The sequence below is a fragment of the Chiloscyllium plagiosum genome, chromosome 24 (assembly GCF_004010195.1).
Source record: "Chiloscyllium plagiosum isolate BGI_BamShark_2017 chromosome 24, ASM401019v2, whole genome shotgun sequence".
Lineage (NCBI taxonomy): Eukaryota > Metazoa > Chordata > Chondrichthyes > Orectolobiformes > Hemiscylliidae > Chiloscyllium > Chiloscyllium plagiosum.
This window is the reverse complement of record NC_057733.1, coordinates 46,400,533-46,423,291: the sequence shown is the minus strand read 5'-3', so window position 1 is coordinate 46,423,291 and position 22,759 is coordinate 46,400,533. Positions and strand designations below refer to the sequence as shown.

Here is a 22,759-nt window from a genome sequence, read left to right as displayed (position 1 = left end):
ACAACCCTCCACCACCACCCTCTGTCTTCTACCTTTGAGCCAGCTCTGTATCCAAATGGCTAGTTTTCCCTGTATTCCATGAAATCTAACCTTGCTAATCAGGCTCCCATGGGGAACCTTATCGAACGCCTTACTGAAGTCCATATAGATCACATCTACTGCTCTGCCCTCATCAATCTTCTTTGTTACTTCTTCAAAAAACTCAATCAAGTTTGTGAGACATGATTTCCCATGCATAAAGCCATGTTGACTATCCCGAATCAGTCCTTGCCTTTCCAAATGCATGTACATCCTGTCACTCAGGATTCCCTCCAACAACTTGCCCACCACCGAGGTCAAGCTCATCAGTCTATAGTTCCCTGGCTTGTCTTTACTGCCCTTCTTAAACAGTGGCACCACGTTAGCCAACCTCCAGTCTTCCGGCAACTCAACTGTGACTAGCGATGATACAAATATCTCAGCAAAAGGCCCAGCTATCACTTCTCTAGCTTCTCACAGAGTTCTTGGGTACACCTGATCAGATCCTAGGGATTTATCCACTTTTAACCATTTCAAGACATCCAGCACTTCCTCCTCTGTAATCTGGACATTTTGCAAGATGTCACCATCTATTTCCCTACAGTGTATATCTTCCATATCCTTTTCCAAAAGAAGACAAAACAATACTACTGTCATATTTTAATGCCCACTGTCTTATACAGTAAATTTTGTTCACTGGGAACATTTTACTAAAAGTTGCAAGAAGTATTGTGCAAAGATAATGTAAGTTTTTATTTGAAGTACTTGAAATGCATTAATAAAGAATAGACTTGATTGACCAAAAAAAAACAGAAGTGTCCACACAGAGATGGATCAGTGTTGAGGACTCTCCACATGTAAATAAAAGATGACTTGGTGATGCCAGCCTCTGTCAAGTCATTTTAGTTCCTCAGGAAAGGAAACTGCCATCTTTACCTGGTCTGGACTACATGTGACTCCAGACCCACAGCAATGTGTTTGACCCTTAACTACCCTCTGGAGCAGATGGGTAACAAATACTGGCCTAGCCAGTGACATCCTCATTCTTGTCAATGAATAAAAATAACAAGCATCTCATCTGAAAGGCAATGCCTCCGACAGTGCAGCGCCCTCTGAGTACTGAATATAGGGATGAGGCTGATTAGTCTGGGGCTACTTTCCTTGGAGCGTCGGAGGCCGAGGGGTGACCATATAGAAGTTCACACAATCATGAAGGGCATGGATAGGATAAATAGACAAAATCTTTTCCCTGGGGTCAGGGAGTCCAGAACTAGAGGGCATAGGTTTAAGGTGAGAGGGGAAAAATTTAAAAGGGAAATAAGGGGCAAATTTTTCATGCAAAGAGTGGTGCCTGTGTGGAATGAGCTCCCAGAGTAAGTGGTGGAGGCTGATACAATTACAACATTTAAAAGGCATTTGGTTGGGTATGTGAATAGGAAGGGTTTGGAGGTATATGGGCCTGGTAGTGGCAAGTGGGACTAGATTAGTTTCGGATATCTGGTCGGCGTGGACGGGTTGGACTGAAGGGTCTGTTTCCGTGCTGTACACCCCTATGACTGCCTGGATTTTAGGCTCAAATCTCTCGATAGTAAAAGACAAGCCATTCCCAGCTATTGCCTTGTTGGAAGAGTAGCGCTTTTGGGGCCTTTTCACGCCATTACGAAAGACACCTTACCACAGACAGAGAGACGGAGTAAAGCGCTTATGAAATGATGCAATGGTGTGCTCACGTTGCGAGTATTCAATCTAACTTTATTTCAGGAGCCCGCCCTTCTCTCTCCCTGTTGGTTTCTGACCGGCAGAGGGGGCGGGTCCTGGCTATAACACTCAAACGGATTGGTGGATACGGCTGTCACTCTGGAGGGATACACAGGCTTGGTTGGTTTGATACATTTCCGAGCCACGTTGCCGGAGTGAGCTTCCTCAGGATCAGGACGGACGGATATATCGCTGGGCGTTAGCTTGCTGAAGGTGCTATATCATCCAGGTAATTGACTTAAACCCTCTCCGGGAACGGTGACTGATTGCGGGTTTGTTTTGCGTTCCAGGTAACGTTGGGGGACATCCATCGGCTTCCGGACTGCCATCACAAAGAGGGATAAAGAGATGAGTGTTGGGTTCATTGGGGCCGGTCAGTTGGCCTTTGCTTTAGCCCGAGGATTCACGGCTGCAGGTGAGACTCTCCCGGGGGACAGGTCGCTCTGCTGTAAGGTGGTTCTTCATGGGAACATTGCTGGTGTGTTTATAGACTAGTGTCCCAATGACTGGCCAGTTTATTCTCTTGGGGGCACACATCTTGCTCTCTATCTCTTCCTCTTTTGGCCCTGTATAAAATTATAAGAAATTGGAACAGGAGTAGCCCGTTCGGCCCCTCGTGGATCATGGTGGACCTGACATTTCCTCACGTCTACTTTCCTGACCTTTCACTGTCGTCGCTGGTTTCCCTGACTGATCATAGTCTGTGTGCTGTGCCTCACATATCTTGGGGCTAGCCACCGCTTCTATCAGTCCAACCTGAGTAAATTGTTCCCAAAACATAAGTTACTCGAAAAGCTTAGCGAGTCTGGTAACATCTATGAAGAGGAATCAGAGTTAACATTTCAGGTCCAGGGACCTTTCCTCTGAATTGGAGGAAATTGGGTGCTGGTATTATAGTCAACCCCAACTCTAGCCTATTGTCTCCCCTTCGCTTAGCTTTCTTCTCTCTCTTTGACCTTTTCTTTGTCTGGAGAAAGTGAGGACTGCAGATGCTGGAGATCAGAGCTGAAAATGTGTTGCTGGAAAAGCGCAGCAGGTCAGGCAGCATCCAGGGAACAGGAGAATCGACGTTTCGGGCATAAGCCCTGAAGAAGGGCTTATGCCCGAAACGTCAATTCTCCTGTTCCCTGGATGCTGCCTGACCTGCAGTGCTTTTCCAGCAACACATTTTCAGCTTTTCTTTGTCTGCCCTGCCTACTAAATCATCTGTGACTTTAATATCGTGCCCAGCTCTGAGCTTTAACTCCTCAACCTCCCTTTCCAATTCCCAGTGTAAAAGTGCACTTTTGTTAATATCACTCCCCACCCCCACTCCCCACCCCCACTCCCGCTCATGACCAATCCTGACCTTATTAGGTGATAGAGACTTTGGTTCTTATATTTCACCTCTGCAGCAGGTTCTGTCTCTGGCTGTGCTCTTTCACTCAAAAGCTGAGTATTGATTCACTCAGTTCATTTCAGACATGGCTAAGTCAGTGTGTGAACTGCTGCTGCCAATCTCTCTCCCTTCTGTAAGCTTGAGCTTGCCCCAAACTCTACTTCAAGTGATTCATTCCCCCACCCATCAACTGTTGTCCTTGCTGACATCCTCAGACCTGCGATTTACCGAGGAATTGATTCTGGTCCATAAATACCTCCTTTCCATATTGTGTCTGTGATCTCATCCCGGGGATGTGTCCTTGGAGCTCTCCAGTAGCCTAACATCATGTGCCTTCTCCAGCCAGATAACCACCAGCAATGACAGTCTCCGTCCTGCTGTTCACAACTTCCTTCTGATATTTTCAAACATATCCTCCAGACCCATCCCCTGACTGAAAGTTTAATAATCTCTCTTAGCCTCTCCCCTCTCTGGTTTGATATTATTTCTGCCATGACTTGGGCAGTGCTTTTGATGGGTTTTCCTGCATTATAGATGTTATTCTCATGTAAGATGATGTCGTTCAGGAGCTATGATGTGTGATTGTTTAGAGTGGTGGCTGAAAGCTTGTTTGAGAATAAGGCTTGTCACACAATCTTTTTTTTAAAAGACCAAACATTGTTGCCACAGGTTAATCCGCAGTTATTGTTCAGTGGGGTGTAGCTGTTGGGAAATCAGTGTGACACCAATGACTGAAATTCAAGTAATTTTCTTGCTGAGTAATTTTGTGCACTGAAAAATATTTTCTGTGGTTTTAGAGATTAGATTAGATTCCCTACAGAGTGGAAACAGGCCCTTTGGCCCAACTAGTCCACACTGACTCTCCGCTGAGGCAGCAGTGCTAATCACTGAGCCACCGTGCCGCCCTAATGATAAGGCTGTAGAAAATAAGATGTTGAGATGTTTGAGGCTCTGCTTCTGCCAGAGCGACAGACTGGAGTTGGAATGACTCTCGAGACCAGAGTGAGGGCACTGAAGAAACATGACAGCAAGTAATCACAGAAAGAACAAAGAGGCCTGAGCTCACCTGGTCAATACCAGCTGGAAAATGAGCCAGCCAACCTTCTCCACTTTCCAACATTTACTCAATTGCCCTACAAGTTACGCCACTTCAGACGTATAACCAGACTCCTCTTTAAATGAGTTGAGGGTTTCTGTCTCCCCTTTTTCAGGCAATATGTTCCAGACCCCTACCAACCTCTCTCTTATAATGTTTCTGCCAATCACCGTTTTTAAAATCTAAAGTAAAGTCGCTGTAATCCATGGGACTGTTCTCTCATTGGAGAGTTGATTCTGTCCCCGATTCTGACCCCTCTGCTGAGGTCAGTAGCTTCTTCCCATTCATTCTGTCAAGGCCCCTCTTGCCTTCATCAAATCCACAGCTCAGCCTTCTCTCTTCCAAGGACAACAAATTAAGACTATCCAATATTTCCTAATTTTGTTAGTTCTGGTACCATCCTGGTAAATCTCCTCTGTAACCTTTCTAGATCTTTTCTGCAATGAGCTACACACAGTGCTCAAGTAATGGCCTGGCAAATAATTTACATGATTCCAGCATAATTTCCCCACTCTTCTGTGTTCTGTATCTGGGTGGTACTGTGACTCAGCGATTAACACTACTGCCTCGTGGTGCCAGGGTCAAGGGTTCGATTCCACCTTCTGGTGTCTGTGGAGTTTGCACATTCTCCCTGTGTCTGTGGGGGTTTTCTCACATGGTCCAAAGATGTGCAGGTTAGATGAATAGGGCATGCTAAATTGCCCCAGAGTGTCCAGGGATGTGCAGACTAGGTGGATTAGCCATGAGAAATGGAGGGATAGGGGAGGGGGTGGGTCCACACTGTAGGCATTCTATATATAAAAATACAAGGAAAGGATTCTGTATGCTTTTGTAATTGCCTCATTGACCTGTCCTACCTTCAGGAATCTGTAAATATTTACTCTGAGATCCTGTACTTATCTTACATTTCTCAGGAACCAAACATTAATTGTGTTTTTCTCTTCCTTGTTTGACCTCTCCAAGTACACCACCTCTCACTTCAAGTTGAATTCCATTTGCCACTTTTCTGCCCTTCTAATCAGTCCATTGATGCCTTTCTGCTCTTTACTGTTATCCTCCTAACTATCAACCACACTACCTATTTTTGTGTTGTCTCTGAGTGTCTTGAACATGCCCCCCCCCCCATATCTCTGTACAATTCTCCAGATTACACCACAAAAAACAGAAGACCCACCACTGGGCCCTGCAGATCCCCACTGGAAACCACATTCAAGGTGCTGGAAAAAAAACCTGTCAGCAATTATCCTATGTTTCCTGCCATGGAGCCAGTTTTATATGAAGTTGTTACACTCACCTGAGTTCCAATGATTTATTCTTTTTAACCAGTCTGCCACCAGAGAGCTTGTCAAAAAGCATTTCCCAAAATCCATGATGATCATATAAACTGTACTGTTCTCCTCAATCCTCCTTGTTACAGGTCATTATGCTATAACGCGACAGCTGTGTTCCTCTGCAACCCGCGCTATAGAAAATCACACTATGGAAAACTGCTGTAGAAAATTTTGTATAGGCTGCAGAAGGTTGCCTATACAAAATCATGAAATCCATTCAGTAGAAAGTTCATGATATCCAAACAATCATGTTACAGCCAATTCATGCTGATGGGGCATTATAGCAGAATGACCTGAATTTCCTTAATTTCAATTGAAATTAGTCAAGGACAATCTTCCCTTAACAAATCCATGCTAAATACTTTTACAGTAGTGCTTTTATATTTGATATTGTTTGGAGGATTTGAGTTTTGAAAGATTGCTGCCTCCACAATTTCTAAATTGAGGTTTTCTTGGATGTTCTAATGCTAGAGGAAATTATAGATGGATGGGGAGATGAAGCTATGGAGGAACATGAAGATGAGGGGATCAGTTTTAAATTTGGTGCTGTGACAGGCAGGAGATAGACAAGAAGCCAGTCTGCATCATCTGTACCATTAGGTAGTCATGTCATTTTTTTCCCCCTCTCGGGTAGCAATATCTGCAATTAGCAAATTTGAGAATAAAATCCTTCACAATTTGAGCAACAATGATCAATAATGGAGTTGCAGAAAATGAGTCACAGTGAGCTTTTGGAGAGTTGTTAGATGTGACCTTTGAAATCCCATGCTGCCATTTGTTTTAAACTAATTGTGTAATCTGAGTTATTGGGCAACTCGATAGGAGATTTGTTAGCATGTGAGATAAGATTGGGATAACTTCTAGTGAGTTTCAGGGTTTGGTGTGGGGTGGAGAGGACCTTTTTGTATTAAGGCAGGAGGATGGAAACTCTGCCATTTGCTCACCTCTCTCCTAAAGTGGGAGGACTTTCTTAAAGTTCACTCATGATGTTACTGCCGGGGCCAGCATTTGTTGTCCATCACTAATTTGCTGTCAATAGCCCCACTGGCCCCAACTCCACTTTAGTTGGTGTCTTACACCCCTGGGACCTCCATTCCAGATTCACAAAATCCAATCATAACATTGTTAATGTAAAAAGAGGCCATTTGGCCTATCAAGTCCACACTGGCTTGGATCATATTGCTTAATGCCAAATTGCCTGTTGCTCATAACTTGCGCATTATTAAAATTGAAACAGTCATCCAATGCCCTTTTGAATGTTTCAAATGAACTGTTACAATTTGGAGGGGTGGTGGCAGCATTCCAAATCTGAGCCATGAAGATTTTCCTCACCGTGCACTTTTTTTGCAGAGCGCTGTAAATAGTCAGCGATGTACAGCGTGGAAACAGACCCTTTGGCCTAACTCGTCCATGCCGACCAGATATCCTAAACTAATCTAGTGCCATTTGCCAGCATTTGACCCATATTACTTTAAACCCTTCCTATTCATATACCCATTCAGGTGCTTTTTAAATGCTGCAATTGTACCAGCCTCCACCGCTTCCTATGGCAGCTCATTTCATACACGCAATACCCTCAGCGTGAAAATGTTGCCCCTTAGGTCCCTTTTAAATTTTTTCCCCTTTCACCCTAAACTATGCCCTCTAGTTCTGGACTTGCCCATTCCAGGGAAAAGACCTTGACTATTTACGTTATCTATGCCCCTCATGATTTTATAAACCTGAGGTCATCTCTCAGCCACCAATGCTCCAGGGAAAACAACCCCAGTCTATTCAGTCTCTCCCCATAGTGTAAGCCCTCCAACCACAGCACATTCTGGTAAATCTTTTCTGAACCCTTTAGGTTTCACAATATCCTCCTGATAGGAGGAAGTCCAGAATTGCATGCAGTATTCCAAAAGTGGTCTAATCAATGTCCTGTACAGCTGCAACCTCCCAACTCCTGTACTCAATGCTCTGACCAATAAAGGAGAACTATCCTCTCTACCTGTGACTCTACTTTCAAGGAACTATGAACCTGCACTGCAAGGTTTCTTTGTTCAGCAACGCTCCCTAGGACCTTACCATGAAGTGTATAAGTCTTGTCCTGATTTGCCTTTCCAAAATGCATCTGTTGCTTCTGGATCTTGATCTTAAGCAGGCACAGTTTCTCCTTATCCATTCTGTCCAGACCCCATAGATTTTGAAAATGTCTGTTAAATCTCCTCTTCACCTTCTCTTGAAGGAAAGCATTCGCCGGTCTGTCTTCATAACTGAGGTCCCTTATCCTTGAACCACTTTTGTAAAGCTCTTCCATATTCTTCCCCAGTGCATTCTTATCCTTTCTGTAGTATAGCATCCAGAACTTTATACTTACACGGTGGCTCAGTGGTTAGCACTGCTGCCTCACTGCGTCAGGGACCCTGGTTCAATTCCTGTCTCGGGCGACTGTCTGTGTGGAGTTTGCACATTCTCATTGTGTCTGCGTGGGTTTCCTCCCACAGTCCAAAGATGTGCAAGTTAGGTGAATTGGCTATGCTAAAGTGCCCGAAGCGATAGGTGCATCAGTCACGGGTAAATGTAGGGGGGTGGGTTGCTCTTCGGAGGGTTGGTGTGGACTTGTTGGGCCGAAGGGCCTGTTTTCACACTGTAGGGAATCTAATCTAATCTAATACTCCAGTTTTTTTTTCAGGCGTTCATCATAACCTTCCTGCTCTTGTACTCTGTCCTTATAAATGAAGCCTAGAGTGCTATGTTTTATTAACAGCTGCCTGGCCACATTCAAATGTTTCGGTACATATGCTTCAGTTTTCTGTCTGCTCCTGCACACCCTTCAAAATACTATAATTGAAGTTTTAAACTATCATCCTCACTGCATTACAATGCTTCCAGGTTTTTGCTTCTCAGCAAACTTTGGAATTATTCCCTGCACATTGTATTCTGGTTCATTTTTATAATGCAATAGTGGCAGAAACATAGAAAGAGGAGGCTTTTTGAGCCATTCCCACCCATTCAGCAGAATCATGGCTAATCCCATATTTCAGCACAAACTCCTGATCTCTCCACATACCCCTTGATTCCTTTAGCTTCTCAAATCTATCCATTTCTTTCTGAAATTTGTTCCGTGAATGGCCACTGCTCTCAATAGTGCTGTTGGTAGTGCAAGGAGGTGATTCTTGGGAGTGGAATATCCGTTTTTGGTATAGCCATGGGACAACTAAATTACCCTGGTGAAATCAGCAGCCACAGTGGCAGGGTATCCACTGCCAGCAGATTGTTGGGAGTCCCAATAGATTTTGTAACAGATAATTGTTTTGGGGTGAGGTTGCTGTGATTAAATTTTGCTATTGTTTTGCAGAGATGGTAATTTAGCTGATAACTGCTGCTCATTCATGGGAGCAATATAAAACTGAATTGATGTAGTTGTGTTGACCTGAGATGTGAGTGCCTCTCAATGTTTTGCCAGTTTCTAAGCAGTGTTGTGGATGAGGATGATGACTAACCTGAAATACATGAATTTCCATCAGAGCCTCCTTTTTATTTGGGAGGGGGGTGCGTTAGCACATTGTCCAAGCGCTTATAGCACAGAATATTGATGGCAACTCAGATTCTGAGTTTAAATTCTGGCATGATTACTCTGTTGGAAGATTCCTCATTATGGTGAAAACTTGGGGTTGTTTTCTTTGAAACAGAGGCTAAGGGGCAATTTAATTGCACTGTATATGTTATGATGGATATCAGTAGAATGACTTCGAGGCAGAGAGTCTGACACCTGTAGGAGTGATGGGAATCTGGAACTCTCTGCTTCCAGATTACTGCCACACCTTCTAAGGGTGATATAAGAAGCAGAAACCTTCATGTTTGACAATCATATAGATCTGCACTTCTGATGCTAAGCCTTACGAGGCTATGGGCAAAGTGCTGGAAAATGGGATTAAAATAATTGGGAGGTTGTTTTCGGCTGGTGCAGACTCAATGGGCTGAAGGGCCTATTTTTCTGTGTTTATAGATCTCTAACTCTGATCACTCTGCAGTAGGAAATGGGTTAATCTGAGGCATAGACTTAAAGCACTTTGTGAAAAGATTAAAATCAGATGGTGATGGATGTCTGGTACTGAAAGTGTGATGAAGGCAAGGTTCCCCAGTGTGTTTGGAAAATCACTTGGATGTGCATGGAAGTGGCATAACCCAGAGGGTCACAGCCAAGAACTGGATGGTGCTTTGCTTCCCATTTTAATTGAACTTGTTTTCCTGAACCAGTTTTTTCTCCTCAGGTATCTTAGCTGCTCACAAGATCACAGCAAGTTCGCCAGACCAGGATTTGCCCACCGTCGGAGGTCTGAGGGTATGAGGCAATGTGTTTGTTTTACCAATCCACTGTAGCAGTGACCCTTTTTCTTTCTGTATAATTATGTAAATGACTATTCCAGGTAGCTTTCCCAGCACCAGCTGTACGTGGAGTCAGGCTATTGAACCTTGTGAAAACAACCGTGTGTGTGTTGTGTTGTGTGTGCGTGTAAACAAACATCCCACCTGTGTTCACGCATCGTGCTAGCTTCTAGCTATGCTGCAGTATAAATTTTAGCATAGCTATTCTTCTAACTGTGTGACATTTCTGAGGTTAAGGCTATATTGGAGAGTTCATGCCTAAAACGCTTCAGTCATATCTGCTGGACCTACAAGCTGACTTCTCTGTTTTGATGTACTGTAGTTTTCCCATCCAATCATTCTGTTCTGCATTGCCTCAAATGAAATTATTGCCTTGAGAGCACTTTGCTAAATTTCTACTTTTTTCTTTATTGAGTTAAGTTTTTTTTTCCCTGAAAGAAACCAGCAGTGACAGCCCATTGCCGCAATGAACCACACTGCGAGTTGGAGGGACAACACCTCATCTTCTGCCTGGGCAGCCTACAGCCCAGAGGACTCAACATTGAGTTCTCCAATTTCAAATAACCTCCCTTCCCATCCCCTGACTCCCTTCCAAGCCCCTGCCCCTCCCTTCCACTAACCAGATTCATTCCTCCCATTGATCAACCAGGTTGTACCCTCTCCCTGTCTTCACCTGTTCCTACCTCATTACCCTGTCCCCACCATCCCCTTTATCTGTAACTCTCCCTACACCCACCCCCAGTCCTGAAGGGTCATCCCGAAATGTCGACTTCACCACCTCCTGGCGCTGACTGGCTTGCTGTGTTCTTCCAGCCTCCTGCCTGTGAACAAAGCAAGCAATTTGTCATGCACTCGAAACACATGGCTCCCTGTTTACAAATCTGCTGCATTTAATTAGCGATATACTTGGTCGAATTTCAAGTAGAGATGATTAGCAAATAATTTTAAAAAGGGATGTTATATTTCCAAAATTAAAAGTAACCACATTTGATTGTTCGTGCAGAGTGTAGGAGATGGTTGCAAATTCTGATTTGCATCCAACTTGCAGGAACAATAGCCACAAGTTTGAGGAGAAGGAACAAAGAAAGGCACCTGGAATTTTCTTCCTTCTCCAAGTTGGGGGTTGATGGCAGATGGCGGAGTTCAGTTGACAATTTCAGAATTGACATTGGTAAATCTTTGTTAGTCAGGGCTTTAAGAGTCTCTGAATGAAGGCAGAAAAATAGAGTTAATTGAAAAATGAAACATGCTCTGGGGTCTGGATGTCCTAGTTATTTTTCAGTGACTTCTTTTGTTGAAGCCATTCCCGAAAAGGATGGGAGTGACCGGGACTGGATCCAGTCTGAGATCAGTCGTTCTGATCACTCTAATTACTTTTAGGACGTTTTAATCACAGAATGTCTATTGAATTACTTCAAGTAGCTTGCATTGTTATATTTTAATGTTGGGGAAGTGAGTTAGAAGAAATAAATTGTGTGTGACGCTCATTCATAATCTTTTCTGTTCTTTTTCTTTAAATTTGTAGAAACTTGGTGTCAATTTCTCCTTGAGCAACAAGGAGACTGTTCAAAAGAGCGATGTACTATTTCTTGCTGTCAAGCCACCCATCATCCCCTTTGTGCTGGATGAAATTGCTCCTGATATCCAGGACCGCCACTTGATTGTGTCTTGTGCTGCTGGAGTCACCATTAGCTCCATAGAGAAGGTAACTTTTGAGTCTAATGATCTTTTGCTTGAATTTTGTTCAGACACCAGTACAGTCACTAAAATTTCACTGCAGTTGAGAATTTAGGAAGGTGTGAGGTTTTGATTTATGATATTTGTGGTGGGAATTTCTGCAAATTAAAATAAATAATTTGTATGGCATATTTGACAAAGAAAACTAAAATATAAATAAGTCTAAAGTACTTCCGGAGAAAGAGTGCAGATCTTCTGTGATGAATACCTCCTATGTTGTCACATTCCACAAATGCCAACTGGCCCACATCACTTCACGTGGAGGATGACCTTTTGAGGCCACACAGGCATTATTCTGGATACAGCATTCCACAAGGAGCAACTAAGCTCACCTGTTTGTTTGGTGGCTAATGGAAGAAATTTGTTCAAGACAGTGGCAAATTATGTCTTTGCTTTCAATTTTATAGTCCACGCTTCAAACACTATTATGATTCAATTTTCAGCTCATTCTGACATGTCTGTGAGGATTCTGATTTCCAGTGGGTGCACTGTTACTCCCAGTTCCTAGGCTGAACATCTCAGTGCACGAGCAGCATATCAAATAGCAGCATAACAGCTCTGCCCAAAACCCTGCCACATTGCTTCTCCAAATGGAATATTAATGTATGTAAAAGCTGGTGACTACTGCAGGGTTTTAGGTTGAGAGTAAAGTATAGGAAGACGTAAATGCTAAATTGTTATGACCTTGACAATAGCAATGGTTGATTTAGTGAGTAAACTCACTGTTTGTGTTTCTTTAAATTCAGCTGCTAAGCAACATCACTCAGCATTGTAGACTGTCACACTCCAAATATCTTCCCATCAATTGGTTGCAGACTGATAGCTTATAGCTACATTGCTGATTTCCATGTTTTTAGAAGTTAAAAATACAATGTTGAAAATGAAGTGACAGAGTTACAGCAATAATGGGGTGCCATAGACTTACTGAGTACATTGACCTCCCCTGACTATTTCAAATAACTGCAGTATATTTACAGTTTGCTTTCTAATAATGTCATGAGTGATTTCACACTACACAGTGATCTGATTGACTAGTAGTGCAGGCTTGTGGGACTGATCCACTTAATTCTGCTCTGTGTCTTTTTGAAGAGAGAATCCTCCTCCATCTATCCTCTGAAAGCTGTGTGCAGTAGTTATGCCGAAGCGAATAAATTCCTACTGATCTGGTTAACATTTCAGAATGCAGTCAGTTTATGTTGAAGGACACTACCTACGTTTTTAAATAAGTATTTGATAAACTCCAAAGCAGCGATTCATTCAAGGGTATAGTAGACAAATATGAAGTGGAAAGGCATAGAAGAATGTAGTAATATGACTAGAGGAAGAAGGGTGGGAAGACTTGGAATTGACCAGTTGTGTTGAATGGCCTGTTCCTTTGTGTAAATTGATTTTACATTTCTGCAATGGCACTTTTTAATGTAGCTGCTTGATCTTGCAGAAACTGTCCTCTGTGCACCAATTTCCGAAAGTGATCCGCTTGATGACCAACACCCCTGTGATTGTACGAGAGGGGGCTACAGTGTATGCCACAGGAACACATGCAGAGGTGGAAGACGGGAACCTATTGGAGCAGCTGATGGCCAGTGTTGGCTACTGTGTGGAGGTTGAAGAGGATCTCATCGATGCAGTCACTGGGCTCAGTGGCAGTGGCCCTGCCTATGTACGTACCAGGCTTGTCCCTTTTCAGTCACAAAATACAGTCATCGACAAGTGCTCAGATTTTAGAAACTAGAGGGGGAACGAAACACCATTTTATTTTGTTCTAATAATCTGATAATGTGGGATGAGGAACATCACTTGTAAAGTTTTTCTTTTCCTTTCCAAGAAAGTCACAGAACAGTATAGGAATTGTGAAGGCAGGAACAGGATCACCAGGGACAATGGTAGTCCAGATGGACAAGATACAGTCAGGACGGCAAGCCATGTACAATATTTTAAATGCAGTCATTAATGCATAAGAACATAAGGGGAGGCAATCCTAGTGCTATTATCACTGGACTGTTAATCCAGGAGACCCGGGTTTGAATCCTGCCTTGGTGGAATCTTAATTCAGTTTAAAAAAAAAATGCAAATCCACTGTCAATTGTCAGGAAAAATCCATCTGGTTCACTAATGCCCTTTAAGGAGGGAAACTGCCATCCTTTCCTGGTCTAGTTTACATGTGACTCCAGACCCACAGCAATGTGGTTGACTCTAAACTGCTCTGTGGGCATTTGGGAATGGGCAATAAATTAGGGCATAGCCAGTAATGCTCTCGTCCTGTGAATGAATTAAAGAAAACTCAACACAGAGCATTCCCAACACATGGCACTATAGCCCATTAGCCTCCTGGAGGGGGTATGAGTACACAACTCAAAAGTAACCAGATTAAAGATCTACCTAGCACATCTGAGATCCCAAATTTAGTCAGTGACTCCTCAATTAATAATAATATCTGCGACATTCACATAGATTGGTGAAGGTGGGATTGATTATCTTGGTGTAGAGAAGGTTGAGAGATGCTCTGATGAATATTCAATTTCAATAAGGACAGAGTACGTCAAGGTAGGATTGAAAATGAAGATACTATTTTTAAGGTCATACTGGCAAAGGGAACAATCAAGAGGTGAGGAATAACTCTTCCAATGCAGCAAGTGCTTCGTGTCTGAATGTGCTGCCTGAGTTGTGGTTGGAGGTTCAGTTGAGACATTCAAGGGCAAATTGGATTGTTATCTGAAGGGAAGGATTATGCAGGTTCATGAGGGGGAATAAGATGGGGAAATGATACTAGGTGCATTGCTAATTCAGATAGCCAGTACATGCATAATGGGCCAAATGGCCATCACCTGCACTGATATGATTCTGAGGACGGATGGGGATGAATTGCAAGGTGGTTACAAAGAGGGGGTGGAGTTTCAGGAAGCCTGGGAGGAGGCTTGTGTGGAGAATGTACATTCCTATTGACCTAGCTTGTTACGACTTAATTCCTAAATGTAAACCTACATTTTAAAAATATTTTAGTCGAGAATCTCTGGTTTTTCTTTCTTGTGCAAGCCTTTGTTTTACATCCATCCATCTTTGCTTTTGTAAAATATTTTGGGCAGAAGAAATACCAAGTGATTTTTCTCATTACCATTCAAATTCATTCATGTATCTTCTCACCACAATTTTAGACCTCTTAGCCAAGTATCTTCAGATCTTAACTTGTATTTACTTGATTCTTACATCTCATTTCTGAGCTGTCCTCTTGTTTTCCTAAGCCTTTAGTTTAGTAAAAGTTCCAAAGGTGCTTTATAATCCAAAGTTACCAATGTGCATGGATCTTAATTGAGTGACTCATAGGCTTCTGGAGTGAGGCTGTCCACCTGAGACAGCTGCAGATCACCTCATAGAATTTGGATGTTGGTGAGAAGAATGAAAGAAGTGGATTTGCAAATAAGTCAAAGATTGTATATTCCACCAGACAAAGAAATGTAATCTGATTTATTGCCAGGCTTTTACAGCAATAGATGCTTTGGCAGATGGTGGAGTGAAGATGGGCCTCACTCGAAGGCTGGCTGTTCGACTTGGTGCTCAAGCATTGCTGGTCAGTAAATCACAATGTGTCTTTTTCTCAATCTCTCCATCTTTACCTGCAGTGTATATGGGCAAAGATCCGCTAATATTGTTGATGGTCAGGAGCTGCTTCACTACATCTGTAATGTTAAAAGATTAAATTGTACACTCTGTTAAATGTGAAAAGGTTAAGCTATACTGTCTTTCTCCAAGAAGCTGAACATTCTGGAAGTGGGTGGGGATGACATTCTGTCTCTTAGACAGCATGCAAGAACGTGGATGACTAGCCATTATAATTTACACTTCATCTGGGCAGTCATTTACTACTTTTTTCCACAGCTATTATCAAATTAAACTCTCATTCAGTCCCTTCCATTCAGAAATGCTTTCATAGCCATCCCCAGACAATCAAATTTATTTATGTGATCATCCTCCAATACTGAAGCATATCACAACTACATTGTCTTGGGGAATCACTGAGTCTGGAAATCGTTTGCATAAAGATTCCTCAAGATTAGGGCATTTACATTATCACCGAGTCTGACCTCATCCTACCATTGTACCTGGGGTAACATGTGGTTATGAGGGGGGAGTGGCCGGAGTATCTATGAGCATTACCAACTGACCTGTATAAAGAGGATGTGGGGCCTCTTTTGACTCTACTTCGCATGCCTGCGAAAAGGGTCAAAGGGGTTACCTAGCTTGTACAGGCTTTAATAAACTTTAACTGTTTGCAGAAGTTGGTGTGAAACCTCAGGGGGAAAAAACCCTAACAAAACCACTCCATTGATTTTGTACATCAATCTCCCAGTTCAGCACATTGTTTGTTTGAATTGAAAGCTTCAGGCTCCTCCATTTGAAATGAAGCGTTTATAACAAGCTACTGATTTGTTCAAATGCAAGCCTTTGCAGTAGCTTCTGCAACTTTGATTTTCTAAATTTGTAGTCTTTTTGTTTAAATGGCGAAGGGCTTTAAGTTGCCCATGTTTCTTCTCTGGACAGGGAGCAGCAAAAATGCTGTTGGAGTCGGAACAGCACCCTGGCCAACTGAAGGATAATGTATGCTCGCCAGGAGGTGCAACCATCCATGCTGTACACTTCCTGGAGAGTGGGGGCTTCCGCAGTCTGCTCATCAATGCTGTTGAGGCGTCATGTGAGAGAACAAGGTATGTGCCTGTTTTGTTTGTTTATTTATTCTTTGCCCTCCCCTGTCAACTGGAAGTCCACCTCTGGTCACTAATTCCCCATCCTTACCTAAGTGTGACTCCAGAGCTAGGTTCCCTCTAATTCTTTTCTCTTCTGTGCAGACCTCAGACTTCTGAAACTGGAAGTCAATGCTGGGGACAACGTTGACATTCTGATTTTGTATGGACCTTTTTTTTGTCTTTGAGTGGCTGCATGTCTACATAGCTTAAAAGGAACATTGCTCCTGACCCACAGCAATGTAGGTGACCATTTTAACAGGGCTGAGAAATGGGTAATAAATGTTAGCCCAGACTTACACTTGCATCATGTAAGTCGTACAGGATGAAAACTGACCCTTTATGGCCTCTTCACTTCTTTTACTGGACTAAGTTTGGGAGAGGTTTGTTTAGCCAATGTTATCAACGCCCTTTCTCCTCTTTATCTCCCTCACCTAATGTGCTTCGCTATTGAATTAACTAGTCAAGATTTGGTATTGGTATTCATTGTGGAAAGAAAACACCGCCTGCAGATTACTTTGTTTTGAAAAGGTGTATTTTTGAGATGAACGTACAAATAAAGAGTTTGTAGGACTTTTTTATTTTACAAGTTGTTTCACACCTTACTGTAAGATTTTATTCTGCATTTCGCAATTTGCTCTTGCACTTATTCATGTGTTTTCTCCTTTTTTTTTCTTCTTTTTTTCCTCCTTTGTTCAGAGAGCTGCAGTGTATGGCTGACCAAGAGACTGTTTCCCCTGCTGCCATCAAAAAGACCACCCTGAACAAGGTGAAACAGACTGCCTCGAAAGCTGGCATCAGCCTCTTCAACAATAAGTACCCAGGAAGCAAAAAACACTAAATACTGAATGGTTATTAATATTGACTGACTGGGCAAGCAACAGTGAAACTTAAGTATTACCAAAGTACAGTTTGATATGTATATTCAATGCAGATCAGTGGCTTTGCTTTTGTAACCACTGTGTACTGATATTGATATTTTATAATATGAAGGTAAGCATGCACATTAAGGTTGGTGAGACCTGCAGTTGACGGTGCTATCAATGTGGAAAATAATATTGGTAGTAATTTTACAGCAGTCTAATGCTCCCTTTTGCTTTCCTTCTGAATTGTTCCCTAATGCAGAAAACCAACATTGATTCCTCTTTATGAATTTTCCTGACAGGCAACACGTTAGCATTGCTCTCTGCTTAAATCAATTTTTTCTCATGCTGGCACTAGTCCTATAATTCCATGGACTTCAGTGCTGCTAACGAGTCTTTTCCCTGACTGTGTGTCTTAAAAATGTCCTTTATTTAAAAGGTTCCCCTATACACAAGATCAACTGCATTACCTTCTTTGGTTATCTGTTATTGAAGAATTGAATCAAGTTTGTTGGATTGTTCTGTGACTATCACTTCACTTCAAATGAAAGCTGTGTCCTGAAAATCATTTTCATGTGACTAAGCTCAAGCATAACCGCATTAGAGATTTCTCAAAACGTGACTGTGACATTTTGTGCAGCTGAATAATTCAGCATAATGTTTCATGAAACCTGTACTTATTTTAATATGAAATGTGGCCTCAGCCTGAGATTTAGATTTCCTGTGCACCGTTGGCTGGGAGTGCCCTGACCTTTAATTTCAAAGACCTTCTTGGAGATGTACAGTACAGGCTTATGGACCATATTATGTAGTTGTGATTTATGGTAAGATTACTTCTCTGTCTTCTGGCTTTAAGTGCACAACTGTCATTTAGACTGAAGCAAAGATTACTAGTTGGAGTCTTCAAACCTACCCATCTCATATTTATGATTAGAAATATAAGTTTTTAATTTAGGCTTGTGGTCAGATTTCCAACTTCGAAATGTTTCAGTTTCAATAGACTTGCCACTTTCTGAATGTTCAGCTATAGCATTGAACATGTTTCAGTATGAAATAAGAAATGTGAGCTTTTTCGTGTTCAATAATTGGATAATCTTACATATCCCTGGTAACAGGACTGTTATTTGTTCTGGTATCTTGTATACGTTTTTGTAGCTATAGAGAAGAAACGTCAGGTCAATTGTGTTTTATTAACACTCAATACTAGTGATGCTAAGGCCTTATTTGTATGTGAATTTTATACACCGAGCTACATTCACATCTTAAAGCTCAGAGCAAAAGACTGAGAGACTTTGATCTAGTGAATGCTGTAAATTCCTGGGAGTGTTTGTGTACTTGTAATGTTTGACCTAAAGTAGAGATTTCCGTCCACTTGTCCTAATGTTTAATGCAAAGTACTGTCAATATGTTCCAGGTTAATACTCTATTCTAAAGTAGAAGATTTATTGAGCAAAAGCATAGATTAACAGTTGCTTGGAAAATTATTTCTTTTCAGAATGAGATGTCAGGATGGACCCTTTATATACTCTACTACTTTGTAAAAATAAAACAAAAAACTTCAGATTTTTACTGCTACAGAGGTTGCTGCTTATCTAGTAATGGGCAATTGCTGCCCTGCTTATGGTTAGAGGTATTTACTGATTTAAAGAAGACAAACTAAAACTTTTTTTTTTATCTGGCCAGATTGAGATCACCAGTGAATCATGGTGCAATTGTGCAAGCAATTGACTTGATACTTTAAAAAGTTTACCAATCTGTCTGTCTGTCTTCTATCTAACTGTTTCTGATTGTGTTAGTTTTATAATTATCTGAACTTGTAGATTAAGTCAATGGTTGTGATTTCCATATGCCAAAAAAATGAATAATCCTATGATTTGGCTGATTTTTTTTGGCTGTCTGTCTTCTATCTAACTGTTTCTGATTGTATTAGTTTTATACTTATCTGAACTTGTAGATTAAGTCAATGGTTGTGATTTCCATATGCCAAAAAAATGAATAATCCTATGATTTGGCTGATTTTTTTTGGAGTCAGTCCTTGTTTTGCAATATTGTACTATTACGTGTGATTTACAAATGAAATGCCAACGATATTTTAACAGGCCCTGTATGCTTTTCTAAACCGCAAATAGAAGTGGAAAAGAAGAGCCTGCCTTTGTGTAATTATGCAGGTCAAGTGGCTACTAACATTATGATTGAACAATCACTTTTTACTTAAATATTTTTGCTTCTTAACCCTTGTCAGTTTTTTCCTGTTGTCTTTTTTCATGTTTTGCAAAATGGCTGCAAAGGGGCATATGCTTAAGAGATTGGACCAACTAAACCTGGATCTGAATTCAGGTCTGTGAACAATTGGTGAGTCGTGAGCTGATGCCTTGGACAATGCCTTGATCAGGTGCATTGTAGGGGTGGAATTCTCCTCCCTGTTACATGTGCAAGCATGTATATGTGCGCTTTCACAGTGGCAGGACTAGGGTACAATGAAAGTTGATACAAATCAGTGAACTTAAAATGGAAATCACAGGGCTGGCAGCATCTTTGCGAATTTAAATGCTTTGATTTTGAATAATAATGTACAGTTGTATCATGAAACTTGTATACATGTGAATTCAACATGTAATTTATAATAAAAGATGACCTTCTAAGACTCTGAAGTGTATGTTCTTTTGAAGCAAAGAATTCATGACATTCAAGTCACACCATACTGAAGTTTTGAGTATTTGCATTTCCATCAGCCCATAATGAAGCTGGAGTATCACTATCCAATTGTGGAATATTTATTCTGGTTTTACAATCGTATCTTCTGTTGAGGACATGGTGAGTCTGGCTTAGACTTGATTCTAGCTCAGTAAGTGCACAGAGTAACTCACTTCCTGACTCCAAAAAGCTGGTCCACCATCTACAAGGCACAAGTCAGGAGTGTGATGGAATACTCCCCACTTACCTGGATGGGTGCAGCTCCAACAACACTCAAGAAGCTTAACACCATTCAGGACACAACAGCCCACTTGATTTGTCGTCATATCTACTCCTTCCTCCATTGACTCACAGTAGCATCAACATCTACTATCTACAAGACGCACTGCACAAATTCACCAAAGATCTTTAGAGATCACCTTCCAAACCACAACCAATTTCATCTGGAAGGACATGGGAACACCCAATACCTGTAAGTTCCCCTCTAAGTCATCTAGATTTGGAAAAATATCGCTGTTACTTCAGCGTCGCTGGGTTAAAATCCTAGGAATACCTCCCTAACAGCATTGAGGGTTTATGTACAGCACATGGACTGAAGCTGTTTAAGGAGGCAGCTCACTGGCACCTTCTCTAGTGCAACAAGGGATGGGCAATAAATGCCAGACTAGGCAGTGATGCCCATGTCACAGAAGTGAATTGAAAAAAAACTACAACGACTCCTAGTGAGCACAGAGGTAATGCTGCCCTGTTTAGATGTGCCACATTTGGGATGAAAGGTCCTGTTCACTTTCTCAAGTGGGTATGAAGCATCTGGCTAATATTTATTCCTCCAGTAACATCACTAAGACTGACTACTACAAAGAGTAGCACAATAATAATTAATGTCCTGTGTGAGTTTGCAGCCTGTTTCAGACTTTTACAACAATGACTACTTCAAAAGTCTGCATTTTGCATGAAATGGTTTGAATGGTTCAATTACATAAACTGCATTTGTATAGCACCTTTTTAAAAACCTTTTTAAAAACATATGCTAAGACTTGCGTTAGAAAGTGCTATCCTTTAATATGATCGTAAGTAGTGTTTTGACTCCTCAAGAATTTTTAAATTATAAAAAAGAGACCGAAGCCATTGGAGGCATTTTCCAAGGTGGCTGAGAAGTTCTCAACCCTGGTCAACAATCGGTGTAGCTTGGACGTGCAAAAGAACTGGATGTTGTCTCCAAAGGGACCTAACTGTAAACCAGAATGTTATTGGTTGGTTGAAAAGGATCACTGTATCCCTCAGGTCATTACAGCTCTTTCATGCACCTTTCCAGAGTTTGTAAAACTATGCTTTGAGGATGATTGACTTATGAAACAAGATGATGAAAGTTGCTATCACGTAGGACTCTTTATCTATTCTGCATGAATAAAATTGTAGAACTTCATAGCTAAGAGTGTAGGGAATGAAGCAAATGCTAATGGTTGCATTTTTATTACGTGGATTGCTTAAAGTGAAATTTGTCATTTTATTGAAGTATCATTGCTTGTTAATTCTTATGGAATTTGTCAGTTCTGACTGTTTTAATGTGAAGTCCATAAATGTGGAACATCATTCCTTATACCTTTGAATATAGGAGTTGGGACATCATGTTGAGGTTGTACAGGAAGTTGGTGAGGCCTATTCCTGAGAATTATATACAGTTCTGGTCACCCTGTTAAAGGAAAGGTATTTTCAAGCTGGAAAGGGTTCAGAAAAGATTCACCAGGATGTTGTAGGGAATGGAGGGTTTGAGATAGAAAAATAGACTGGAAAGACTGAAACTTTTTTCACTGGCCCGTAGGAGGTTGAAGTTTATAAAATTATGAGGGGTGGAGATAAAGTGAATGACAAAGGTCTTTTTCCCTCGTGAGGGGTGCGTTCAAAACTAGGGGCGTATTTTTAAGGTGATTGGAGAAAAACATTAAAAAGATGTGGACTACTTTTTTTTAGTGTTTTGTGTTTGGAATGAAATTCCACGAAGTGGTGGATGCAGGTACAGTTATAGCATTGAAAAGACATTTGGTTAAGTACGTGAATAGGAAAGATTTGGAGGGATATGGGCCAATGCAGGCAGATGGGACTTGTTTAGTTTGGGAATGTGGTTGGCATTGACTGGTTGGACTGAATGGTCTGTTTCTGTGCTGTATGACTCTGACTCAAACTTATTTTAGGTATCATTCAGTCAATAAATTTATTTATTCTGATCTACAGTTTCCCCTTAGACAGCATAAGAGAGGGAATACCAGAGGTTAGTGATTATGCCTTCAGCTACCTGCACCCTAATGTAAGCATTAGGAATACACCAGGGACCAGAATTTCATATCAACTTTAAGTCTTTTTAAAATATTTTGAGTCAGTACACAGGAAATAGTTCAGTGTTAAGTACATCTAATTATTTTTGATACCTACAGTATACTTAGCTAGTTCTAACAAAAACTTAACTGATTTGAAACAGCAACTCTGTGCTCCTTTCATCACAGATGCTGCCTGACCTATGCATTTCCAGCATTTTTGAATTGATTAATTGACTGTTTCTCTTGATGCTGGTGACCATGAAACTATCATCAGTTGTTGTAAAAACCCACTGGTTCACTAGTGTCCTTTTTTAGGGAAGGTCCATATCCAATCTAGTCTACGTGTGACTCCAGAACCACAGCAATGTTAGTCTTGTGTAGTACTCTTAATTGTCCTCTGAAAAAGACCAGCAAGCTACATTGTTCTAGATAATTAGAGATGGGCAATAAATAAACTTATCAAAG

The 22,759-nt window shown here is 41.4% G+C and overlaps 1 protein-coding gene across 2 annotated transcripts; it reads left to right on the top strand.

Annotated features, from left to right (window-relative positions):
- The first annotated feature begins 1,886 nt into the window (after positions 1–1,886).
- LOC122562239 (pyrroline-5-carboxylate reductase 1, mitochondrial-like) lies at positions 1,887–19,176 on the top strand. 2 transcript variants are annotated; one of them, XM_043714984.1, is made up of 8 exons: positions 1,887–1,989; positions 2,067–2,191; positions 9,835–9,905; positions 11,475–11,654; positions 13,125–13,346; positions 15,159–15,251; positions 16,223–16,386; positions 17,122–19,176. In XM_043714984.1, exons 2-8 carry the CDS (start codon positions 2,125–2,127, stop codon positions 17,261–17,263), a joined length of 939 nt encoding a protein of 312 aa, XP_043570919.1. In that variant the 5' UTR covers positions 1,887–1,989; positions 2,067–2,124; the 3' UTR covers positions 17,264–19,176. The 2 variants fall into 2 exon arrangements, with proteins under 2 accessions (XP_043570919.1, XP_043570918.1); XM_043714983.1 differs by having other exon boundaries at positions 1,895–2,191.
- Positions 19,177–22,759: the final 3,583 nt, after the last annotated feature.

Excerpts from the sequence above, each read along its gene's own strand:
- LOC122562239 (XM_043714984.1), top strand. The coding sequence starts at position 2,125 with ATGAGTGTTGGGTTCATTGGGGCCGGTCAGTTGGCCTTTGCTTTAGCC. Across the intron at positions 9,906-11,474 it reads CCACCGTCGGAGGTCTGAGG|AAACTTGGTGTCAATTTCTC; the intron begins GTATGAGGCAAT and ends TTAAATTTGTAG. Across the intron at positions 15,252-16,222 it reads TTGGTGCTCAAGCATTGCTG|GGAGCAGCAAAAATGCTGTT; the intron begins GTCAGTAAATCA and ends TTCTCTGGACAG.